Below are 26483 nucleotides of genomic sequence, written 5' to 3'. Positions count from 1 at the left end.
GTGACACTTTCACTTTAATATTTATCGCCTTTTGTAAATATCTGAATATTTTATCTTTAAAGAACCAATCAGATCTGTTCTAAATTGTAGTTAATGTATGTTGCTCCTAACATTCTTTTAGACTGTAAATTTCTCAAAGTAGAAATCAAAGAAAAAGCTGGAATTTTTTTAGGATAGGTTGAGTTTGTTCTATCAAAAGAGATCTCTAACATAAAGGAGAATTGTGTATCTGGGCACAAACCCATTGTTAAAAAGTCTCATAGTTTCTTGGCAAGATGTGGAAATGTGTGCTCAGATTGTCTTTGAGAGGATTTAGCCTATGTAAAGCATAAAGCCTGAAGTCTGTCATACAGTAAGTACCCCCTATATGTTGACTATAATATTTACCTTGCAGAGTTGTTTGGGAAGAGTAGATACTATATGACAAGTGATGAGATGTCTAGTGCCTAATAAATGTTACTATGATGAAGCAGCTGTTAACTGATGTTGTTTCCCAGTATGCAAGCTTTGCATTTTTGCATTTTGCTACTCTAGTGGGTACCACTCACATCCTAGTCCTTGTAGATTTGTTAAACATGACTTTTTTTTTCCTTTGGTGGCACTAGAGTGCCTTGAGAAGGGGCAGTTTGTCTGTACAGAGACACCAATTGAACTAATAGTGATACTGCAAATTTGTAGTCTTTGTATTAATAGGTGTATAGATAATTCCTCTGTATCCTTTGTGGTTAGGTCAGATGTAGGACACTTCATTATACTCTGACACACATTAAAATAGGATATTAGTGAACTAGAGGCTTTAGAAGAAAACAACCAGAATTAAAGAATTATTGAAAGGATATTTACGTACTTCAGAAAAGAGAATTTAGGTCTGGGGAATTTTACATGTTAGCTGACATCAGGTACTGGAGGGGCTACCCATGATAACAGCGTATCTATTTTGCCCGTTTTATTCTAAGAGTAACAGATTCAAGTTATTTGAAGTTTGTAATCTGAGTCATCCTCTGACTCTAGAAGCAGTGACATATATAATACAAATTCAAATACAAATTCAAATTGAATTCTTTATTCTAGAAGCTATATAAATTGAGTTTGGGATGCATTTGGATAGAACTGGGATTGGTGGATGGAAGATTTGGTAAGCCAAGCCAGCTCAGTATGAGAAAAAAATCATTAGTTTCTGTTGACCATTCACGGTAACACTGCTTCACACAATAGAGCATGCCTTTAGCACAAGTTAGAGAGGACCTTTCATCAGAAATAGTCTGGAGGGCGTTCATGGTGTGAGGGCTTGGCCTTCAGGTACCTTTAGTTGGGAGATTCTTTGATTCTGTGACTAAGCAATATATTTCAGCAAGTAGAAGCATTTCCATTTTAAACAAATCATCAGCAAATAATCAGTTTATAAAAATGTTGTCCAGCCAACATTTGCATCAAAGCCTGCCAAGCAGTTCTTGGTACCAGCATGCAGGTATTGATCAAAATGATAACCCTTAGGACTGCTTGTGTATGTGTGACCCATGCTATGTATTATGCGACAGAGATTTTCAGTTATTTAATTGAAAATTGTGCTTTATAGTAAAGTTCACAGAGAATTATTTAAAGCATGTTAGGAATACTGACAAATCTGCAATTGCTTATAAATTCTCCTTGCAATAGGTGTGTTCATCGTTGCTGCTAAGCGGACCCCCTTTGGAGCTTATGGAGGTCTTCTGAAAGACTTCACACCTACTGACATGGCTGAGTTTGCTGCCAGGGCTGCCTTGTCTGCTGGCAAAGTCTCACCTGAAACTGTTGACAGTGTCGTTGTAGGCAATGTCATGCAGGTTAGTAGGGCTGAAGGGAAGTATTCACTCCTATTGCTTTCTTTTATCGGTTTCTAAAAATAATTCCTTTAACATGTCATAATGGTGTACTAGTTAATAATAGTTAAGGGTATTCATAATTTAAGCAATTCCCTGACCCCCGAAGCAGTGGCACATATAATTCAAAGGAGCATATGTTTGGAAACTACGTATCTGTCTGGGACTTGGATACAGTTCATTGCTTCTTAAATAACAGATTAATTTCCTTGACTTACTTGAAGTAAATTGGTTCTCTCTGTGTCTATAATTTCTTCACAGTAGAAGCTTGGTCAGTGTTTGTTGTGGGGAATGAGAAGCTCTTTTACGCTCTACCTTGCTATATATGGTGTACAAAGTAAATCATTCATTTGCAATAATTGAAAGCTGAATTTGCCTTCAACGTGTGGTCAAGATATGCAGATGCTCTTACTCTTCCCACACCTCATTGGTGTGATGGAGGCTCCACACTTAGTGCTTTGCCACCACCAGTGCGTGCGTGCTAAGTCCCTTCAGTCGTGTCTGACTGTGCAGCCCTATGGACTATATGGCCCACCAGGCTCCTCTGTCCGTGGGATTCTGCAGTCAAGAATACTGGAGCACGTTGCCATGCCCTCCAGGGGATCTTCCCAACCCAGGGATTGAACCTGCATCTTAACATCTGCTGCATTGGCAGGTGGGTTCTTTACCGCTAGCCACTGACAGTACTAGAGCCTGTCACTGTTCTTCTGGCTCATAAGGCGTTTCCAGACTGGGTGAGACACCTTGAGACTACTGCCACCTCCTCCACTGCATGCTTTCAGCTCTTAGAACTGGGAGAAGGCTCAGAGAGAGGTGCACAATTGTCCCTTGTGAATAATACTTCTTTGAACATCATGTACAAGTTTCTGTATGGACACAGGGTTTCATTTCCCTTGGGTGTATCCCTATGAGTGTAAATGCTAGGTTATATGTTAGCTGTACATTTAGTTGTTTCAAAAACTTTCAGATTGCTTTCCAAAGCAGCTGAACATTTTACATTCCTGTCTACAGAATATGAAGGTTTCACTTTCTCCATATTCTTGTCAACACTTGTTATTGTGTGTCTTTTTTTTTAAATTACTGTAGCCATGCTAGTGAATAGGAAGTAGTATCTCATTGTGGTTTTAATTTGCCTTTCCCTGATGATTAATGATATTGAACATAATTTCATGAGCTTGTGTCCATTGCTATAGCTTCTTGAAAGTGAAAGTGAAGTCGCTCAGTGGTATCTGACTCTTTGCGACCCCATGTACTGTACAGTCCCTGGAATTCTCCAGGCCAGAATACTGGAAAGGGTAGCTATATTCCCTTCTCCAGGGGATCTTCCCCACCCAGGGATCAAACCCAGGTCTTCCACATTACAGGCAGATTCTTTACCAGCTTAGCCACAAGGGAAGCCCAAGAATACCGGAGTGGGTAATCTATCCCTTCTCCAGTGGATCTTCCCGACCCAGGAACCAAACTGGGGTCTCCTGCATTGCAGGCGGATTCTTGGAGAATGTCTAAGTAATATCCTTTTCCTACTTTTTAATTAAGTTATTTGTCTTTTCATTATTGATCATAAGTGTTGTTTTTATATCCTAGATACAAGTCCCTTAACAGATAACATGATCTGCAAATATTTTTCTATACTTGATTATCTTTTCATTTCTTAATTATATCCTTTAGAGTATGAAAATTTTGAATTTTGATGAAGCCCAATTTTGGTTCTTACTGCTCAGGCTTTTGGTGTCATTATCTAAGAGTCTATTTCCAGATCTAAGGTTGCAAAGATTTATTCCTATGTTTTCTTCTAAGTTTTAGTTCATATATTTAGGTCTTTGGTTTATTTTTATTTAATTTTTATATATGTTTTGAAGTACAGGTTCAAATTCATTCTTTTGCATATGACTATCCAGTTGTTCTAGCACCGTTTGAGAAGACTCTTCTTTCTCCCATTGGACGATCTTGCCACTGTTATTGAAAATCAGCTGACCATAGACACGTGATTTTATTTTTTGACTCCTCATTCTATTGCACTTATCTGTATGTCTATCCTTTATATGTCAGTTCCACACTATGTTGATTATATTGATTATCATTGCTTCATAGTAAGTTTAGAAATCAAGAAATGTGAGTCTCCTACTCAGTTTTTCTTTTCAAAGTTGTTTTGGCTATTCTGGTCTCCTGCAATTCTAAAATATGAATTTTAGAATGTTTATCCATTTCTACAAAGAAGTCAGCTACGATTCTGATAGGATTGTTTTGAATCTGTAGGTCAGTTGGTGGAGTATTGCCATCTCAACAGTATTAGTAAGTTTTCTGATCTGTGAACATGGCATTTTTTTTGTATAAATCCTGTTTAATTTTTTCAACAATGTCTTACAGTTTTCAGAATATAAATTTTGCACTTCTTTTATTAAATTTATTCCTAAGTATTTTATTCTTTTACATGCTATTGTAAGTGAAACTGTTTTCTTATTTAATTTTCAAATTGTTCATAGCAAGTGTATAGAAATGCAGTTGATTTTAAGAACAAAGAAATACAGTTGATTTTTATATATTAATCTTATATCCTGAAACCTTGCAGAACTCATTTATTAGTTCTAATGGTTTTCTAGTTGATTACGTAGGATTTTTTATATATAGCATCATGTCATCTGAGAGCAGAGATAGTTTTGCTTTTCCCTTTCCAATCTGTATTTCTTTTACTTTTATATTTATTTTTCTTGCCTCATTACTCTGTTTAGAACTTCTGATGTTGAATAAAAGTGACAAAAAATGGATGTTTCTCTCTTGTTCCTGATACTGTGGGGGAAAGCCTCTGGTCTTTCAGCATTAAGTGTGGTGTTATGTGGATTTTTGTAGGTTTCCTTTATCAGATTGAGGAAATTCTTTTTCTGTTCCTAGGTTGTTGAGTGTTTTTATCATGAAATGTTGTTAGATTTTTGTCAGTTGCTTTTTCTATGTCAACTGAGATAATCATATGATTTTTGGTTTTTATTCTGTTGATACAATGTGATATATTAATTGACTTTCAGGTGATGAAACAACCTTACATTTCTCAATGACCCTTGCACTGATCATAGTGTATAATTCTTTTTCTAAATTGCTGAATTTTGTTTGCTAGTATTTTGTTGAAGATTTTTATATCCATATTCATAAGAGATATTAATCAGTAGTTTTTGTGATGTCTTTGTCTAATTTTTTTTATCAGTATAATTCTGGCTTCATGCTGAGTTGGGAAGTGATCCTTTTCTATTCTTTAGGAACAGTTCATGAATTATTGGTATCTTCTTTAAATGTTTGGTAGAATTCAGTAATGAAGTCTGTCTGGCTTTTTTTTTGTGAGTTGTGTTTTGTACTAATTAATTCAGTCTTCACCCCAAGAAAAAGAAATGCAAAAAGGCAAAATGGTTGTCTGAGGTGGCCTTGCAAACAGCTATGAAAAGAAGAGAAGCTAAAGGCAAAGGAGAAAAGGAAAGATATACCCATTTGAATGGAGAGTTCCAAAGAATAGCAAGGAGAGATAAGAAAGCCTTCCTCAGTGATCAATGCAAAGAAATAGAAGAAAACAACAGAATGGGAAAGACTAGAGATTTCTTCAAGAAAATTAGAGATACCAAGGAACAACATTTCATGCAAAGATGGGCTCAATCAAGGACAGAAATAGTATAGACATAACAAAGGCAGAAGATAGTGAAGAAGAGGTGACAAGAATACACAGAAGATCTATACAAAAAAGATCTTCGTGACCCAGATAATCACGATGGTGTGATCACTCACCTAGAGCCAGACATCCTGGACTGTGAAGTCAAGTGGGGCTTAGGAAGCATCACTATGAACAAAGCTAGTGGAGATGATGGAATTCCAGTTGAGCTATTTCGAATCCTAAAAGATGATGCTGCACTCAATATGCCAGCAAAAGAAAGTGCTGCACTCAATATGCCAGCAAATTTGGAAAACTCAGCAGTGGCCACAGGACTGGAAAAGGTCAGTTTTCATTCCAATCCCAAAGAAAGGCAATGCCAAAAATGCTCAAACTGCTGCACAATTGTACTAATCTTACACGCTAGCAAGTGAAAGTGAAAGTTGCTCAGTCATGTCCAACTCTTTGTAACCCCATAGACTATACAGTCCATGGAATTCTCCAGGCCAGAATACTAAAATGGGTAGCCTTTCCCTTCTCCAGAGGATCTTCCCAACCCAGAGATCGAACCCAGGTCTCCTGCATTGCAGGTGGATTCTTTACCAGCTGAGCCACAAGGGAATCCGACATGGTAGCAAAATATGCTCAAAATTGTCCAAGCCAGGCTTCAACAGTACGTGAACCATGAACTTCCAGATGTTCAAGCTGGATTTAGAAAAGGCAGAGGAACCAGAGATCAAATTGCCAACATTCACTGGATCATTGAAAAAGCAAGAGAGTTCCAGAAAAACATCTGCTTCATTCTGTGCCAAAGCCTTTGACTGTGTGAATCACAATAAACTGTGGAAAATTCTGAAAGAGATGGGAATACCAGACTACCTGACCTGTCTCCTGAAAAATCTGTATGCAGGTCAAGAAGCAACAGTTAGAACTGGACATGGAGCAACAGACTGGTTCCAAATCAGGAAAGGAGTACGTCAAGGCTGTATATTGTCACCCGAACTCTTAATGAAAGAGGAGAGTGAAAAAGTTGACTTAAAACTCAATATTCAGAAAACTAAGATTATGGCATCTTGTCCCCTCACTTCATGACAAATAGATGGGGAAATAGTGGAAACAGTGACAGACTTTATTTTCTTGTGCTCCAAAATCACTGCAGATGGTGATTTCAGCCATGAAATTAAAAGACGCTTGCTCCTTGGAAGAAAAGTTATGACCAACCTAGACAGCTTATTAAAAAGCAGAGACATTACTTTGCCAACAAAGGTCCATCTAGTCAAGGCTATGGTTTTTCCGGTAGTCATGTGTGGATGTGAGAGTTGGACTATAACGAAAGCTGAGCACCAAAGAATTGACGCTTTTGATCTATGGTGTTGGAGAAGACTCTTGAGAGTCCCTTGGACTGCAAGGAGATCCAACCAGTCCATCCTAAAGGAAATCAGTCCTGAATATTCATTGGAAGGACTGATGTTGAAGCTGAAACTCCAATACTTTGGCCATTAGATGTGAAGAACTGATTCATCTGAAAAGACCCTGATGCTGGGAAAGATTGAAAGCAGGAGAAGAAGGGGATGACAGAGGATGAGATGGTTGGATGGCATCACTGATTCAGTGGACATGAGTTTGAGTAAACTCTGGGAGTTGGTGATGGACAGGGAGGCCTGGCATGGTGCAGTCCATGGAGTTGCAAAGAGTTGGACACAACTGAGTGACTGAACTGAACTCACTTGTTATAGGTCTATTCTGATTGTCCATTTTTCCTTGACTTGGTTTTGGTAGTTTATTTCTTTCAAGACATTTTTCCTTTTCACCTAAGTTATTTAATTTATTGGGCTTTCTAGGTGGCACTCAATGGCAGCCCACTCCAGTACTCTTGCCTGGAAAATACCATGGACAGAGGAGCCTGGTAGGCTGCAGTCCATGGGGTTGCTAAGAGTCAGACACGACTGAGCAACTTCACTTTCACTTTTCACTTTCATGCACTGGAGAAGGAAATGGCAACCCACTCCAGTGTTCTTGCCTGGAGAATCCCAGGGATGGGGGAGCCTGGTGGGCTGCCGTCTATGGGGTCACACAGAGTTGAACACGACTGAAGTGACTTAGCAGCAATGTTAAAGAACTTGCTTGCCGGTACAGAAGACTTAAGAGACATGGGTTTGACCCCTGGGTTGGGAAGATCCCCTAGAGGAGGGCATGGCAGTCCATTCCAGTATTCTTGCATGGAGAATCCCCATGGACACAGGACCCTGGCAGTCTTACAGTCCCTAGAGTCACAAAAAGAGTTGACATAACTGAAGTGACTTAATATGCATGCATCTAGTTTATTGGCACACAACTGTTCATGATAGTCAGGTCTCAATATTCACACTAGTTATGTTTTATATAGTTGCTGAGTATGCTGAGTTACCAACTGCTGAACAACCGTTCTCAGTGAAATGACAGTTCCTGTGAGCCTCCAGCCACAACATATTTGTTAACTGATCAAAAAATAACCTTGTTTTATGTGTGTTTTTATGTTAATAAAGCTTCCCTGGTTATTACAGTGTGCAGCCAAGGTTGTGAACCACAGTCTCAGATCCATCCTTTGGTAAAGAACATACTACTTTGAGATAGCCTATTCCATTTTTAAACAGCTCTGATTGTTATAAAATTCTGTATTATAATTTATATTCAAATCATTCACACTTACTGTATAAAATATGTTATACCTGTATGTATTATGTCGTACCTTAGAGCCATATTGTTTATAATTTTTTAAACATTGTGGACATTTTAGTGTATTTTGTCCTTCTTCTTGATTTCCTAGATTTATAGAGGCAATTCTTTTTCTTTTCCTTCTGTTCCAGAGTTCTTCAGATGCTATATACTTGGCAAGACATGTTGGTTTGCGTGTGGGAATCCCAAAAGAGACCCCAGCTATCACTATTAACAGGCTCTGTGGCTCTGGTTTCCAGTCCATTGTGAGTGGATGTCAGGTAAGAGCAGCATTTTATTAATTCTCTGAAAATATTGGTAGTTAGTAGAGGAAATGCCTCACTTCAGTGTAATACTAGGTTTTTAATTTTATAGTATTTATGAAGAGAGATCAATATTTGATTTTTCTTGGAAAATATTCATAGAAAATCATTTTTTGGATATATACATTATGAACATGCAAGAAAATCATTTCATAAAAGCTAGTGATGAACCCTGGAAACACTATGCTAAATGGAATAAGCCAGTCACTAAAGAACAAATATTGTATGAGTCCACTTATATGAGGTCCCTAGAGTGGTCAGATTCATAGAGACAGACAGTAAAATGGGGATTGCTGGGGCTGGTGGGGAAGAGAAAATGGGGAGTTAGTCTTTAATGGATACAGGGTTTCAGTTTGGAAGCTGATAAGACTTCTGGAAGTAATGGTGGTTGGTTGCATAACATTGTGTGCCAGGATCCTAGCCGTCCGGAAAACTCAACACTGGGGGAGTAACTGAAAGTACTCCAGGGGGAGTGATTAAATCACTCTGGGGGGAACAACAGAGAGTGCTCTGGGGGGAGCATTTGCTCCAAAGAACCTACCTTCAAATAGCCTGTTCTGGGCGCCACTTGCCGGGGTCCTGCCCCGGTGGATCCAGGGAATTCAAAGGGGAGACGGCGTAAGCGAGGAAAACTTATTTATTTAATTAGAAATATAAAGAGAGATTAGGAAGAAATAGTGTAGTAGGAAAATTTAGTGGAGAAAAGAGGCTGAATTACTTGGTTTACGGGGAAAGCCAATAAAACTTCAGGACAAGAAGTTTGTACCATCTACATTAGGCCACCGGCATCCATTTGAATATCAGAGGGTGCCCCTCCTTGGGCTCCCTCTCTCATGGATCTTAGAAGCCAGGGCAAGTAAGTAGACGTGGTGAGCCTCCCTGCTCCAGATGGGAATTCAGCCAGAAAAGGAGAGAAGGAGAATAGACCACATGGGGGAAGCCAGTCCAATGACTGGCCCATCCTCTATTGTCCAGAAAGGCCTTTTATACCTTTTTTTTTGTACATAGAGATCAATGGATAATATAAAATTATGCAGCGTCAGCAGCCCTGACTCTTATTGAGACCAGGCTTTTTCTCTGCATACTTAGTTGTATATACAAGTCTTAGGTGATTTACATCATCTTCTGGCCAGAAGGCCAATTAACATTTTACGGCCCTTTTCTGATAAGGGTTTGTCAACTAGAAGACTTATTTGTCTTAAAAGTGTTGTTCTTCCCAAAGTCTGGTGCCACTCTCAGAAAGCACTAAATAAAGTTACATTCTTACATAGCAAGGACACAAGAAGAGTGCAGTGATATATAACAAAGAAAAGTAATTAACTCAAAAGTCTAGTGTTGCTAACATCAAAACTACTATATTCCTATTTGTATATCCCAATTACATTGATTAATATCTTTCAGGTGCCTAAAAGATAAAGACTATGGAGGCCTGGCAGCAGTCATTGAATCAACAGTGAAAACCCATCACCAATATAGTTTTTAGCTCTTTAGAAAAGGCTCTGTATCTCTAAGATGCTTTAAGCTTTGTGCCTCTCATGGTTGTGGGGCTGTAAGCAACTCACAAGTTGTAAAAAGTCCGGGGAAACCTGTCAGGCAAGTTAGAGAGCCATCAGAGGGGTTTGAGCTGAAACATTCCTTTTATATGCAGGAGACTGTTAACTGGAGCCCTAAGTTAATTCCTTTTAGAGGCAGAAGAGTGGAAAGCACAGTACAATAAGGCAGGCAGACTCTGGTTTTGGGGGGTAGACATTCAGGAAAACCCAGGGGGAAGCCCTGAAGCTAGATCACGCCTTTGCGTATGTCTGGCTTCCTTTCTCATGACCGTTGGCACAGGCGGGATTCCTCACGCTGGCTCCCGGTAATTGTGAATGTGCTTAATGACTTGCACAGGTAGAATTGATTAGAATGGTAAGTTTTATGTTATGTGTATTTTATCACAGTTTTTAAAAAGCTAGTCATGACTCATTTTTATTGAGTGCTTCCTATGTGCCAGACGTAGATTTACATTCAGTATCTCACTTAATCTTCACAACAGTCCTATGAGGCAAGAACTGTTATTCCCATTTTATAGGCAAGGAAATTGATTATTAAAGGCATTAAGTTTTCTAAGTTGTAGAGGCAGAATCTGATGCCAGGTCTGCAAGAGTTCCAGGTAAGGCAGTTCAAAACAGTGAATAAAGACTATAAGGTAAGGAAAGGAGTTGGAGAATTTAGAGGATGATAAGAAATGTATTTTATTGTAAAGGTACTGAATAATACTGTTGGTCAAAGGACAAACTAGTATCTCTTTGAGGGGTAGTTGGGCAAATAGATTTCCTCCCTTGAGCATTGGGAAAAGGGATACAGTAAAATTTAATTTGTCAACATCTTTATGTTTTCAAAGTCTTCATATTTTATTACAAAATAAAATGAAAGATAAAATGTAATGAACAAGTTACTTTCACGTTCATTTATTTCTGTTAGAATATATCTTAGTTAGCAAGCCTGATTTTCCTAGCAATCATTTTAAACATTGGTCTCCTGGAGGATTGTTATTTGCTGTTTTTCTGAGAAATGCAAATAGTGGAAAAAATTGGATTCCTCTTTATGATTACCCTAGGTTAACATAGTTTTTATAAATCTGGTCTACTTCAGGTCCATTGATTAATATTAGGATAAATTTTACTTTTGCCTTTTTAAGGGCTTATTCTTTATCTGCTGGCAATTTGTACATTTATACTAGACATTAATATCTCTGCTAGTTTTCAAGATGTGTATTGAGTTAAGAATTACCATTCCTTGTCAAAATGTAGGTAGGATTTGTTACTTCTGCATAAATGATTGAAAAGTCTGTTAGCTTTTTTCCTCCTTGTATCTTGGGAATGAATATTTTAGCATTCATTTTGAAATTACTTTTATTTCCCTTTGAGACACTGTAATGTGAAAGTTTTACTGTAAACAAAACTTATTGTTTTACTTATTAGCTTTGCTATTGGTTTACTGCTTAATACATATTTCCGTCACTATAAAAGGATTTTGGTGGTGTTGTTTGTTTGTTTTTAAATAGGAAATTTGTTCTAGAGACTCTGAAGTTGTCCTGTGTGGAGGAACTGAAAGCATGAGCCAGGCTCCCTACTGTGTCAGAAATATTCGTTTTGGAACTAAGCTTGGATCAGAGCTCAAGGTTGGAACCATTAAAATTTTTAAGAATTATTTCTCATGCTATTATACTGTAATTTTAATAACACCATTTTGGGCCAGAGAAAAAAACTTAAATCAATTCTGTTAATAGGGAGTTGGCAAGATATGAATTATTTGAAAAATGTAAACTATTTCATAGTTGTTAATTTTGACATTTTAACTCACATAAAATTATACTTTATCTCAGCACACCTCTGCTAGTGTAATTAACACCTGGGGAGATGAAGGAAGGGAAGTAATGGATTAAACAGATGGGTAAAGATTGAATTAATCTCTCTACTGAACAACTGGTAAGCCAAATAATTAAATCTTTGCCATAATTAATGGAAATTTTATTTCTGGAGCAATCTCCATCGAATGGATTTCTTCTTTACCACAGAAAACATTCTCTTCAAATAGGTTATAGCGTCCCAAGTCAGTCAGATAAACAACAGTCCTTTACGAACCGCCTGAGTAGTACTGTTAAGAGTGATAGTGTGCTGTCCGTTTTGCATTAAAGGGCCAATGACATTGTATGTTCTTAGGCTTTCCCAGTCATAATCATTGGTTTATCCTGTCCACCCTGTTTCTCACCTGGCCTTTTTGAAAGTTGAAATGAATAAGACTTAGATAATATGAGATAATATTTAAGATTCCTAATACATTTGAGAAAACCTTTGGAAAGACAGGTCAGCAACTCAAAGGGTGACAAGGCAGTCTAGAAGAAACAGGTGGGGCCCATTTATCAGAGACTAATTGGATAACAAAAGCCAGCCTATCCTGGGCTTTTTTAGTCTCACGGTAACTAGTAGAACCTGCTATTGCTACCACTGGAGGTGTGGGATGGAAAAAGGAGCACAGCTATACTCTTTCTGAGGGCATTCATAACTGCCTTAGAGGTGGCTACAGGGAAATGTTGTGTGAGAACTGAAGTTTCTTACGAAATGGAACCTTGAGGGTTTAAGTTTTGATTGTAGAATAACTTTCTACATTCTTACCCTGCACATTTAGCACTGTTGATCCTCCTTAGAGCCCTGTGTTTAGAGCAGAGAATGTGTGCCTTTTATTATGGTGTTTTTATTTTTATTTATTTTTAAAAATTATTTATTTTAATTGGAGGCTAATTACTTTACAGTATTGTGGTGGTTTTTGCCAACATTGACATGAATCAGCCACAGGCACACATGTGTTCCCAATCCAGAACCCCTCTCCCACCTTCCTCCCCATCTCCCTCTCTCCCCCGCCCCAGGGCACCAGCCCTGAGCACCCTGTCTCATGCAGCAAACCTGGACCGGCGATCCACTTCACATGTGGTATTATACATGTTTCAATACTATTTTCTCAAATCATCCCACCCTCTCCCTCTCCCACAGAGTCCAAAAGACTGTTCTTTACATCTGTGTTTCTTTTGCTGTCTCACATATATGGTCATCATTACCATCTTTCTAAATTCCATTTATATGCATTAGTATGCTGTATTGGTGTTATTCTTTCTGACTTACTTCACTCTGTATAATAGGCTCCAGTTTCATCCCCCTCATTAGAACTGATTCAAATGCATTCTTTTTAATGGCTGAGTAATATTACATTGTGTATATGTACCACAGCTTTCTTATCCATTTGTCTGCCGATGGACATGTAGGTTGCTTCTATGTCCTGGCTGTTGTAAACAGTGCTGCAATTCTGGTTTCCTCGGTGTGTATTCCCAGCAGTGGGATTGCTGGGTCATATGGCAGTTCTATTTCCAGTTTTTTAAGGAATCTCCACACTGTTTTCCATAGTGGCTGTACTAGTTTACATTCCCACCAACAGTGTAAGAGGGCTCCTTTTTCTCCACACCCTCTCTAGCATTTATTGTTTGTAGACTTTTTGATAGCAGCCATTCTGACTGGAGTGAGATGGTACCTCAATTGATTTACATTTCTCTGATAATGAGTGATGTTGAGCATCTTTTCATGTGTTTGTTAGCCATCTGTATGTCTTCTTTGGAGAAACGTCTGTTTAGTTCTTTGGCCCATTTTTTGATTGGGTCGTTCATTTTTCTGGAATTGAGCTGCAGGAGCTGCTTGTATATTTTTGAGATTAATTATTTGTCAGTTGCTTCATTTGCTATCATTTTCTCCCATTCTGAAGGCTGTCTTTTCACCTTGCTTATAGTTTCCTTCATTGTGCAAAAGCTTTTAAGTTTAATTAGGTCCCGTTTGTTTATTTTTGCTTTTATTTCCATTACTCTGGGAGGTGGGTCATAGAGGATCCTGCTGTGATTTATGTCAGAGAGTGTTTTGCCTATGTTGTCCTCTAGGAGTTTTTTTAGAAAATGTCTCAAAACCAAATATAAATCATAGTAATAGTAAATGCTCATCAGAAAATCTCATTTTACTTTTACCTTTTTTGTTGGAACTGTTGATTATTTAAAGAAATGTTAGCATATTACTTTCAAGAGAAACACTTTACAAATGACTTTATTAATGTCTTTTAATAGCTGGAAGACACTCTGTGGACAGGATTAACAGATTCGCATATCCAAATGCCGATGGCAATTACTGCAGAGAATCTTGCTGTAAAACATCAAATAAGCAGAGAAGATTGTGACAGATACGCCCTGCAGTCACAGCAGAGGTGGAAAGCTGGTCAGTGAAAGTGGTTATTACAGATATCTTTAGAAAGAAAACTAGAAGGTTTTTATCCTTTTAGATTATAAAGGCCATATAATAATATTGTTTAAAATGATATCTTTTGAAACACATTTTTTTATTACTTTGTTTTTAATGGTTAAATATTGAATATTCTGTTAATGATTGCAAATTAACTGGAAGTTTCTCTTTTGAAGTATGTGAATGCTACTTAAAAAGTAGTGTGGATAACTGGTCCTATCTGGACACTTGAATTTTGCCCCAAACGGGTCAGTAGAAGACTCTGAGGGCTATGATACACTCTGTTGGAGGTGCTAGCCCCCTGGGGCAGAGGATGTGGTCCCCCAAGAGGCATCTCATACTCACAAGAAGGGGATGGTATGTTTGGGAAAGACTCACTGGGAATGCTTTTATGACTTCCCTCTCCCATTTCTAATTGAGAATCATTGCATCTGCCTCAGAGACCCGGAACTAGCCCAAGGCCCCAGCTGTGGTGCCCTTGTGTAACACTGCACACTGCTGGTAAGCCAGTCCAAAATGGGCAAAATGACAGCTGTTCTTTTATCAGTATGGTGAGTTGAAGAAATTTGTTAGTCCTCTGAAGAGTTTTGAAAACTAAACTATTATAAATGAGCAGACACTCTTATTTAGGGGGTATTAAATAAGTGAAATAGTGAGGATAAAGCTCATTTTAGTATTTCAGAGGGATAAGTGGAATGGAGCTGATCCAAGTCATACTGTTTTTAGTTACACATTTAAGTGAAAGGGTATTGGTCTAAAGGTCAAGAGTTAGTCTGTTTCTAGTTTTGCCACGGGCAGATTTTCTGACTTCAATCATTTATTCACCAAGCATTTATTCACTGTGCTAATAATACAGGTAAAAATATTTGCCTTCCCTTTTTCTCTAACAGAATTGTTGTGAAAAACAAATAAAGGAAGTGTTAGCCTGTTATGAAGTTGCATCAACTTTAAGGTGGTATTATTTCTAACTTGGGCTTCCCAGGTAACTCAGTGGTAAAGAGTCACCTGCCAGTGCAGGAGACATGCGTTCAATCCCTGGGTTGGGAAGGTCCCCTGGAGGAGGAAATGGCAACCCACTCCAGTATTCTTGCCTGGAAAAGCCATGGATAGAGGAGCCTGGAGGGCTGCAGTTCATGGGGTTGCAAAGAGTCAGACACTACTGAGTGACCGAGCATACATGCATTCCTGACTTACTCTATTTCTGAAGCTTTAGATTAACTATCGTCCACTCCGGTCAATGGGGTTTGAAGTAGATAAGCTTTTTACTCAGAACTGTGTCAGTAATAGGGCATATAATTTCTTCACATTGCCTGTCATTAAATTTCAGTGATAGATGACTCGGTGACATAGATAACTTGGTAATCTTTTTTCTTATTGTGCTAAAAACAGTTAACATGAGATCTATCCTCTTAGTAAAATTTTAAGTGTATGGTACATTCCTGTAGACTATCAGTATTAATACAACTTGGTTACTTTTTAAACTATTTTGTATCTCACCCAGAGTAGTTAAAAAAGGGCATTAAATCCATTTGATGCCGTTACATCTGTAGGTAGCAGACAAACACTAATAATCTAGCAGTACCTTATAAAAAATATTGTAGTTAGAAAGAAGTCAAAATTGTAATATTACAGAGTGTATCTGCATAGGTGACAGTATATTAAATCCTCCAATAGACAAGGTAAGTTATGTAAGTAATAAAAGCTTATATTAAAGTAGACTGAGAGGAAAGGACAGAACAGAAATTAAATTGAAGGATATATTTGTTTTCATTTTTCTAGTTTGTGTTCTTTTTTTCTCCCCATTCTTATGAATAGTCTTTCTACTATTTTAGCTAATGATGCTGGCTACTTTGATAATGAGATGGCACCAATTGAGGTGAAGACAAGGAAAGGAAAACAGACAATGCAAGTAGATGAACATCCTCGGCCCCAAACAACCATGGAGCAGTTGAATAAACTTCCTCCAGTGTTCAAGAAAGAAGGAACCGTTACTGCAGGGAATGCGTCGGTAGGTAGCAAGCACCTGGGCCTACCTTGAACTCTTCTTGATGTGTTCACTGCAAACTGATCAGGCAATATCTTTTAGATGCCTTTCATGCTGATCTTCAGTTACTTAGCCTAAGCTAGTAGTGTTCATATTCTATTAATTTGGGTTTTCATACTCCAAAATAAATTAGGGACCTTATAAAATACTCTGCCAATTTCTTAGTCTTTTCAGATTGTTAGAAGGAAATCTACCTGGTTGTTTTGTTTTTTTTTTTTTTAACTTTTTATTTTGTACTGGCCTATAGCCAACTAGCAAACAATGTTGAGGTAGTTTCAGGTGAACAGCAGAGGGACTCAGCCATACAGATACATGTATCCATTCTCCCCCAAACTCCCCTCCCATCCAGGCTGCCACATAACATGGAGCCGAGTTCCATGCGCTGTACAGTGAAATCTACCTGGTTTATTATTTTACTTTTTCTTTCTCATGTGTGCACCTCACCAGATTTCTTCTTAAATCTACCCACATCTGGATGTAAGCTTTTCCTTTACATTCTTTCCTGTTTCGCTTAGTGAAGTTGTATTCTGTGCCTGAGACAATCTCTTTAATACAGCAGTTTATCACTAGTGCTACTTGTTGTGTTCCAGATTATGGGGCTGCTTCCTATATGTTGCCATAATCCTAATGGCACTCCATTAGCTCAAAGCTTGATTAACTATATTCTTTTATCCTCTAGTTAATCATCTGTGTTTGTTTCCAAGGGGGTTTCTGATGGTGCTGGAGCTGTTATCATAGCTAGTGAAGATGCTGTTAAAAAACATAACTTCACACCACTGGCAAGAATTGTGGGATATTTTGTGTCTGGATGTGATCCCACTATCATGGGTATTGGTAAGTTTGTAGTGATACAAAGTGGTTCTGTTATGTTTCTGGAGATAAATCTTCTTTGGCATTCAGATTGCTGAAACAGTAGCCACATCAAGGTCACTTTTGGAGAAGAGGAAATTGGTCATCAGTCATTTAAACAACCCATCTTTATGAAAAGCTATGCTTGGCACAATGGGAAGACCAAGACCATGTAAACTCCTTATGGGCAGTAATCATGTCATGTTGTCCATTTAAGATATATAAAATAAACACACAGTAAACAACAGAGAAGCATTACAGGGTAATGACAAGACAGACAAAAATGGGAGATGGGAGAGATCATGGGATGAAGTAGAAAAGATATGGACCCCGCTGGGTGTTTTACACATGATTTTACATGTAGCTCATTTAATTTTCCCGCAACCCTAGTAAGTGAGATTTCTTTGTGAACAGAAGAACTGAGGCTTGGGGGGATGGTCTTGTAAAGTTCAAAAGCAGTAAGTGATGAAATGGGGATGTGAATCCAAATCTGTCATCGAAGGGTTCTTTTCCCTCTGTTGCCTCAGGAAGTCAAAGAAATAACGCACCCGGCCTATCTATGACTTAATAGGAAAATGAAGAATTCTAAACAATGCATCTCAATTGGCAAAATACTAGCAGGAGAAAATTTGGAACGCCCTACAAATATGTGTAGTCTTGGCTCCAAAAATATGAATTAGAAGGAAAACAAAAAACTTTTTGCTGGATACACTCCTAGGAACTGTAGACAGTGCTGAATTTTAATAGTTCCTGCATCATTCTCTGGGAAGACAGGGAGCCAGTTATGTGCCTCACAAAAATAAAATTTACTTTGATCTATCCCACCTATACCTTCATACCCCAGGAAAAAGCCTGCCCTAGGTTATAGATTCAGATTTTTGATGAGCCAAAAAGTTTTCCTATATACTTACTTAGGCCTTTTTTGACTGACTAAATTGGTTTTCGAAGTAGGTCCTAAGATTAAAAGGGAGATCACCTGTTTCCAGCCTGCCTTCTCAGAAGTCCTTCAGTGTAAGCCTCTAGGTGCTACTCAGATAAAAATCACTTATGTTGATTTGGGACTAAACTAATACCAGCCATGTTTGTTGCCATGTCCTTGAGAGATTTATCTTTGTACAGAATTCCTCAGAAAGAAAGCTGGCATGATACCTTGTCATTTTTCACTGTGTTGTAAATTATGTCAACCAGAACTGCAAGCTTTGGAACCATCTGTTAAAAGTTATTTGTTTTTTCTTTATTATGGTCTTAAAAACTTACTAACTTTTAGCTACCTACTGTCAACAAAGTACACCTTTTGTCTTAGAAATGAAAGGTAGCTTTAAAAATTAGACATCTGTGTATTGGTATGGCTTTATCATGTTGGTGTTTATGGCAGTAGTTCCCAACCCCAAATGATGATCAAAATCTAACCATAACCCCAGTCCCCCTCACAATTTTGTTTCGTCTAGTAGGTCCAGATAGAACCTCGGAATATGGGTTTTTTTCCGTGTACAGCTGGCTTTGATGATCAACCATATTTATTTGATATAGAAAAGTAGTTATTTTACAGTTTTCAGTTTAACCTCTCTTAAGAGTTTCTGATACATTGACATGGTCAGTGAACAAGAAAGTTTAGTTTTTCTTCCTTCTATTCTTGGGCCTGAATATTTGCCCTGTAGTATACAATAAATGCCATTGTGGAAGAATTCTGTTTTTCCTCAGGGTTGGGAGAGAGCTCTGTCCCACACCATAAGATGTCCTCCCCCTCACCTAAATAGCTCATCTCTCAGGTGTAGTGTGGGGCCAAACAAGGTAACTGTATGAAGTGCACCAGGTGAATAAATAAGGGAGAGTAGATTATTGAGTATCTGGTGGAGATTGATTCATCAATCCAAATTCTAACAATAGTTGTTCTCCAGTTATGCAGTTATTCAACATATAGCATTGCTTAGCCCTGCCCAGTAGGTACAGATCCAGAAAAAGGTAGAAAGCCAGGAATGGAAGGGTGCAATTAATGGCTCCAAGGAAGGACACAGTTTTAGAGAACCAGTGTTCCCTGGACCTCCCCATGAGAGGCAGTGATAGGGGATGGGTACATGGAACTTTGAGCCTCTTCAACTGGGACAGCTCTAGCTTTACCTGTTATTGGGCTTCATTTGTAGAAAGATATTCTTTAAAAGAAACGGGTTAAAAACCAGCTCAAAGCACTTTGGATGAGAAGCTTATAGCCACCAAAGGTACCCAAGGTTACACAGCTATTAGTGGTAGGAGCCATTACTAGAAATAAGGTGTCCTTTTCCCAGCAAAACTACTGTATCTTCCTAAGGCCCAGTAAGTAGCAAAGTGGTAGGGAAACAGTCCTTTAAAATTAGCTTGTAGCCTAGCATGTTGTTAAAATTGACTGTAACAATTCTAAGTTAATACTAACGCGTTTAGTCATGCTGACTGTGATTCTGAAGGCAGGGAGGTGTGAGCAGTGGTTTCACATCCTCAGCGCTTAGTGGTGTGTAGCTTTCACACCTGTGGGTACTGCATCCCCTGACCATGCTGGATAATTGACGCTCTGCTATTGACCATCCATCCATTTTCATGTCTTAAAGATACAAAGAGAATCTGGAATTAGATTCTGTATTAAATCAGTAGCCCATATAGAACTGATGCTTTAAATTGGAGAGCATTTATTGGTAGCCCTACCCATCAACAGATAATTGTCCAAGAAACTTTTTAACTAGGTGACCAAATTAATTATTATATTTAGATTGTGTTATGCTTTTCTTGTGAAGACTGATTTCCCATTTTACCTTACATATGTTTGTGAAGCTTGTTATAAAATGTTTGACTACTTGAATTCAACAAAACACCACATATTTTTTCTTTTTAGATGTTTATGGAAGTTTTATTCTCTAAGGGAAGATAGAGAAGTAGATATCATCCCTAGCCAGATTTTTTATATTTTGGAAAGAAATATCAATTTACTTAAAATTATGAGCAATATTAAAAATAAGCTCCAATACTTTGGCCACTTGATGTGAAGAGCTGACTCAATGGAAAAGACCCTGATGCTGGGAAAGATTGAGGGCAGAAGGAGAAGGGAGCAGCAGAAGATGAGATGGTTAGATAGCATCACCAACTCAATGGACATGAATTTGAGCAAACTCCAGGCAATATTGAAGGACGGAGAAGCCTGGTGTGCTGCAGTCCATGGGGTTGCAAAGAGTCAGATGCGACTTAACGACTGAACGACAAAATTGAACTATCATTAGTGATCATCAGAAATCTGGGACTTAGAGTTTATTTCCAAAGTTTTTAAAGGTGGATTTTCGTTTCTTCAGTGTGAGTTATGTTTTATTTTGAATCTCTGCCTCCTGTTGGAGTTACAAACATCTCCTTGCTTTAGCTATCTTTTCCCTGAAGTGCCTGGTACCTTTTTATCTTGCTGTGTCCATGTGGAGATACTAGTGCTATTTCTTGCCTTTTGTCCAAAATGGGTCTGAAAATTCAGAGCATAGCCACAGTCACTTCTCTTCTGGGAATGTATGATTTGTATTCCAGGAGAGTACCCAGTTTGCCTTGGCATTTGGTATTAAGAACCATCTATACATGAGAATTCCCTGGCAGTCCAGTAGCTAGAACTTGGTGCTTTTGCTGCTGTGGCCTGGTTTTGATCCCTCTTTAGGGAATCAAGATCCCTGGGCCAAAAATTTTTTTTTAAACTAAAGTTTAAAAAAAATAAGATACATGATAACAGACCGTCTATACAAAACCTCACTGCTTGGGCTGTTTAAACTCTTAAAGTCGTATGGTAGAATTTTTCACATTGAGTCTCTCATCTACAGTTTGCATAAACAGCTTTCCATCCTTGTCCCCTTTTCTGTTTCTTACTGCCCTGTCATTTAATATTGTGTGCTGTCAGGGTAGCAAGATTTTTAGTTGCTGTAGTTATTTCCTCCTTACTGACCTGTTTAGTAAAAAAGGAGAAATTTGATATTTACAAGGTAAAATTGGTTTTTGTTCTTATATAGGTCCTGTCCCTGCTATCAGTGGAGCACTGAAGAAAACAGGGCTGAGTCTTAAGGATATGGATTTGGTAGAAGTAAGTGTTCTGTATTTTTCACAACATGGAATAAGCCATCAACTTCTATAGCATAGATGGCTTTAGTTTTATTTTTATAGGTCTTTTTGTTTCAGTACCTTTAAACTTTCCAAATGGTGTGAATCTGAACAAGTATTACTTTCATTGTATGCCTGTGTTGACATATAATCAGGCTCTACCTTATTAAAATGCTTTATTTATATTTGAATAATTCAAAGGGCCTTTCTTCCTCTACTAAAGTGTAATTCTTAGGTACTTTTTATGACCTTGTAAGATTCTGCTATTAATACATTTTAAACTATTAATGTGCCTATTGAACTGAATTGAATGTTTGTTAAGGTGGGTGAGAAATAAATAACTGTAACTTTATTTTATGGATTAAAGTAGAAAAATACAGGTTAAGAAAAATGACCTAATAGAAAAACAATAATCTAATCCCAAATCTAAGTTTCTTACACTTCTGCCAAGTTAACAGCCACCCCCAACCCCAAAACTTAGGTTTGGCTTTTACACCACAGTTGTGGGTTGATTTGGAATGCATCTGTCATAATTTTTGGCATTGGAAACTTAGATTTATTGGGAGAGTGATTTCTTTAATGTTAGATTAGAACAAAAGCATCTTAAATGTTTAGTACAATTAAAAGAAAGGATTAAGAACATGCTTAAAGATGGATTATATACATTTGGCATTTAGGAAGTATTTGAACATTTTAGGTAATTAGGCTGCTTAATTACCATATTTGTGTTAGTAAATAAGTACCACTCAATTTCTGACTTCAGATTTCACACTTAAACCTTGAAAATATTCATCTCTGTAGAGATGTTCATCAGCATTTATAGATGTGTAAACACTCAAGGACATGCCTCTCCATAGATATGTAAACACTCAAGGACATACCTCTCCATACCCTGATGTGATTGTCTTTGAGACTTTTGATGATCATGAGATAGTTTTTCCTGGGTTCAAAAGCCTAGTTTCACAACATACTCTAGGTCTCTCAGTACCTCGTGACTATATAAAATGGAAAAATAAATGCTGGATCTAAGGACAAGTAAAGCACTATCTCCAGAGAACACAAAATATAGTAGGAAAGAACACAAGGGTGGATTTTTATCCCAGCCCTGGAAAAGCTGCCTTTTCAAAAATCAGTATCCTTCTCTATGAAATTCTCCGCTGAGATCATATGAAAATATGATTCTGTAAACATGAAATAAGGTAATGCTCCTAGCCAGCCTTGTTAAGTGTAATGCAACAATATGATACTTTTTAGTTCAGGCCATGTTTCAGCATGGTAACTATTCCTCTCCAGTGTCTGGCTCTGAAAGTTTATTCTTTATTGTCTGTCAGTTTCTTCTTGGAAGTATGGCTAGTAATATGGGTTAGTAGTAATAATAAGAGCAAGTATTTATTGAATATTTGCTTGTGTCAGATAATACACTAAACACTTAATACCCATGATTTCATTTAATGTTAACAATAACTCTTAAGATGATACAACAGTCACATTTTACCAGTGAAGAAAATTGAGTGTCAAGAGAATTTTAAGAACATGCATACTGCCAAGATTTGAACTATCCATATGGCTCTAGAACCTGTAGGTTTTCTATAGTACCCCATTGCTTCTAGTCCAGGATCCATGTGTAGTATCACTGAGGATTCCTTTAAGGCAGAGGTCCCCAACCTCCAGGATCTGATGTTGAATGATCTGCGGTGGAGCTGATAATAATACTAGAAGTAAAGTGCACAATAAATGGCAATACACTTGAATTATCCCAAAGCCATCCCCACCCCCACCTCCAGTCCATGAACCTGGTCCCTGGTGCCAAAAAGATTGTGGACCGCTGCTCTAAGGGATGTGTTAACACTTAAAGTATCGCTTAGTAAATACACCTATTTTCAAACCTGTTATCTTTATGAAGAATGATTGAAGATAAAATAACCTTGCACAGTAATTTAAGTAGGGAAAAAAAAAACAGGAAAGTTAGCAATCAATAGGACTGGACAATTCTCGGTTAAAAATAAGTTTGTGAATAAGGATTTTTATTAAGTGGTTTGATTGTTTTAAAGGTGAATGAAGCTTTTGCTCCTCAGTACTTGGCAGTTGAAAAGAGTTTGAATCTTGACCCAAGTAAGACCAATGTGAATGGAGGAGCCATTGCTTTGGGTCACCCATTAGCAGGATCTGGGTCAAGAATTACCGCACACCTGGTTCATGAATTAAGGTACGTGCTAGAAATTGTTGCTTTTCAGATTTGCTATCTTTTGTATACATGCATGAATTTAGGTTTCCCCGGAACAATCCAACAGGTGCCCATTCTTCCTCATTGCCCCTTGCCCTGCCTTTCTCCCAGTGATTTGAGCACCCCTTTTTCACAGACCTTACTGATGACTCAGTTGCTTAGTTGGTGCCTCTACTCTTGTAACACTTGCTCTTCCCCGCATGTGCAGCGTAGCCACTTGGCACGTGTTCACAGAGGGCCCAGTGTTCACGTGGCCCCATCCCTGGTGTGGGTGCACAGCAGGGAGTCCACAATGAGGCCCGCGTCTCAGGGCGCTTGCATCCTCATGCTCCTTACAGGAGTAAGACACAATTGTTTCAGAAAGCAAAGTGCTGATCAAGACGCTGTCGTTTAAGAAACCTAAGCAAACTGACAACTGGGGTCTAAGTTTTTCCTTCACTGTTTCCAGGGTTCCAGCCTTCTGTGCATTTGATACTTTGCAGTTTTAACAGAAGAGCTGCTTCTTCTGTAGTGTGTCTTTTGGACCATTTTGTTTTGTTAGTAGGAAAATTGGAAACAAAACAAATATGCCAGGCTTGAAAATCATCACTGTGGCTCCCTGTGACATTAGGGTAAATAGGACTCCTGTTTCACTTAATAATTGGGTTGAAATGAGTGATTGATTGCACAAAAAATAATTCATGGATGGTTTCTCAAGGTCATTCTATCAGGACTGAAGAATTACAGTGGATGGTACTTTAAAGGAGTCTTAATTTTTATGAAAGGGACATGAAATATTTCTAAACTATATGACCTTTCAAACAGACAGACTTCAGTAATTATACTTATTCTAAGGTCCATAAAAATCTAAAACATAAATCAAGGAGGCTGAATATTAATATTTACTCCCCCTCTTCAACTTCCAGCCCATCCCAGTTACCTCCTATTTTATATTTGTTTCTACCTCCATCTTCTGTGTTACTATACTTTTTAAAATAAGAATACTCAGCTTTCCAAATCCTTTCTCCTCTTTTCCCCAGTATTGAGGACTGGAGAAAACATTGAGCTGATAAGCTGAACGAGAATGAATATTGCAAATGTGACCATTATAAATTCTATTTAATTGATTATCTAATTCCGTACATTCTTTATTCAAGTAGTTTTCAGCCACTGCTTTCTTTCTCAGGCGTCGGGGTGGAAAATACGCTGTAGGATCAGCCTGCATTGGAGGTGGCCAAGGAATTGCGGTCATCATTGAGAACACAGCCTGAGGAGAGCAGGCAGCCTGCCCTGGTCCATGCTCACATGACTTGACTAGGCCACAGTAAACCAGGTGACCTTCAGAGCAGATGCAAAGCCAGCCATGCTCTGCACTGAGAGTGACTAGGTTTGGGTAAGGGATGGTGAAGCAAAGACCCATTTATCATAAATAAGAGCCTGTGCCAGAATAAATTCTCTCAAATTTGTACCTAATATGCAGCATTTCTGAACTGAAATCCAACTAATGTAGGCTTTAAAGGGAATTGTATTCTTGCCAAATAACCATCACTTATGCCTTAAATAATATGATTGCAGGGAAATTGAATAAATACTGCCTTAACTTCAGCTAATCCTTTCCTGTTATTGTATTTTTCTGAAGTTTTAATTGAGGTAAAGTACATATAACATAAAATTTACCATCTTAATCATTTTTAAGCATACAGTGGCATTAAATACATTCACATTGTTGTGTGGCCATCACTACCATCCATCCATCTCCAGAGCTCTTTTCATCTTGTAGAACTGAAACTCTACACCCATTAAACAACAGCTCCCTGTTCTGTCCTGTCTACAGCCCTTGGCAACCACCAAAAAGTCTCTTATGAATTTGACTCCAATAGGTACCTCATATAAGTGGTGCTTAGTTGCTCAGTCATGTCCGACTCTTGGCGACCCCATGGACTGTAGCCCACCAGGCTCCTCTGTCCCTGGGGATTCTCCAGGCAAGAACACTGGAATGGGTTGCCATGCCCTCCTCCAGGGATCTTCCCAACCCAGGGATTGAGCCCAGGTCTCCCACACTATATGACAGATTGTTTACTTTCTGAGCCACCAGGGAAACACCATATAAGTGGAATCATACAGAATTTGTCCTTTTGTGCCTGGCTTATTGCACTTAGCATAATGTTCTCAAGAATCACACATGTTGGAGCGGTCCTAAGATGGCGGAGGAATAGGACGGGGAGACCACTTTCTCCCTCACAAATTCATCAAAAGAACATTTCAGTGCTGAGTAAATTCCACAAAACAACTTCTGAATGCTGGCAGAGGACATCAGGCACCCAGAAAAGCAGATCATTGTCTTCAAAAACAGGTAGGAAAAAATATAAAAGACAAAAAAAGAGACAAAAGAGGTAGGGAGGGAGCTCTGTCCTGGGAAGGGAGTCTTAAAAAGAGAGAAGTTTCCAAAACCAGGAAACACTCTTGCTGCCGAGTCTGTGGCGAGCCTTGGAAGCACAGAGGGCAACATAACAGGGAGGAAAAATAAATGATTAAAACCAACAGATTACGAGCCCAACGGTAACTCCCCCAGTGGCGAAGCAGCGCAGATGCCTGCATCTGCCACTAGCAAGCGGGGGCCTGGGCAGGGAGGTGCGGGCTGCAGTGCTTTTTAAGAATTGGGCCGGAATGCCCCCAGTGTAACCAGAGCGAACTAACTTGGGCTAGCAAACCAGACTATGGGATAGCTACCACGCAAAAAGCTCTAACATAAGACACTGCCAGGACCATGCACAGAACAAAGGATGGAACAGAATTAGCCGGCTCCAGACCATCCCCCCTCCAGTGACAGGCAGCCAGTGCCGGAAGAGCCAGAAGGGGTAAATCACAGCCCCAGAGAGACATTAACTACCAAACTGCAAGCAAGCTTCTTTGCTAAGACTTCTTGGGGTTCTGGACAGTCACCATCCACCTAAGAAGGGGCACCAGTTGTACACCCAGAA

The 26483-nt window shown here is 38.6% G+C and overlaps 1 protein-coding gene across 1 annotated transcript in view; it reads left to right on the top strand.

The window, feature by feature from the left end:
• ACAA2 (acetyl-CoA acyltransferase 2) overlaps positions 1-25094 on the top strand; it is a 32623-nt gene extending 7529 nt beyond the window's left edge. Inside the window, exons 2-10 of the mRNA XM_068993744.1 lie at positions 1657-1823; positions 8334-8462; positions 11551-11667; positions 14146-14293; positions 16150-16325; positions 17066-17195; positions 21212-21282; positions 23351-23505; positions 24689-25094. Of these exons, the coding sequence (XP_068849845.1) occupies positions 1657-1823; positions 8334-8462; positions 11551-11667; positions 14146-14293; positions 16150-16325; positions 17066-17195; positions 21212-21282; positions 23351-23505; positions 24689-24773 (1178 nt within the window). The 3' untranslated portion in view covers positions 24774-25094. The remainder of the gene's footprint in view (positions 1-1656; positions 1824-8333; positions 8463-11550; positions 11668-14145; positions 14294-16149; positions 16326-17065; positions 17196-21211; positions 21283-23350; positions 23506-24688) is intronic.
• Positions 25095-26483: the final 1389 nt, after the last annotated feature.

Source organism: Capricornis sumatraensis, chromosome 21, assembly GCF_032405125.1.
Source record: "Capricornis sumatraensis isolate serow.1 chromosome 21, serow.2, whole genome shotgun sequence".
In the NCBI taxonomy this organism is placed as follows: Eukaryota; Metazoa; Chordata; class Mammalia; order Artiodactyla; family Bovidae; genus Capricornis; species Capricornis sumatraensis.
The sequence above is the reverse complement of the archived record's forward strand: the minus strand, read 5'-3'. Positions and strand labels throughout refer to the sequence as shown.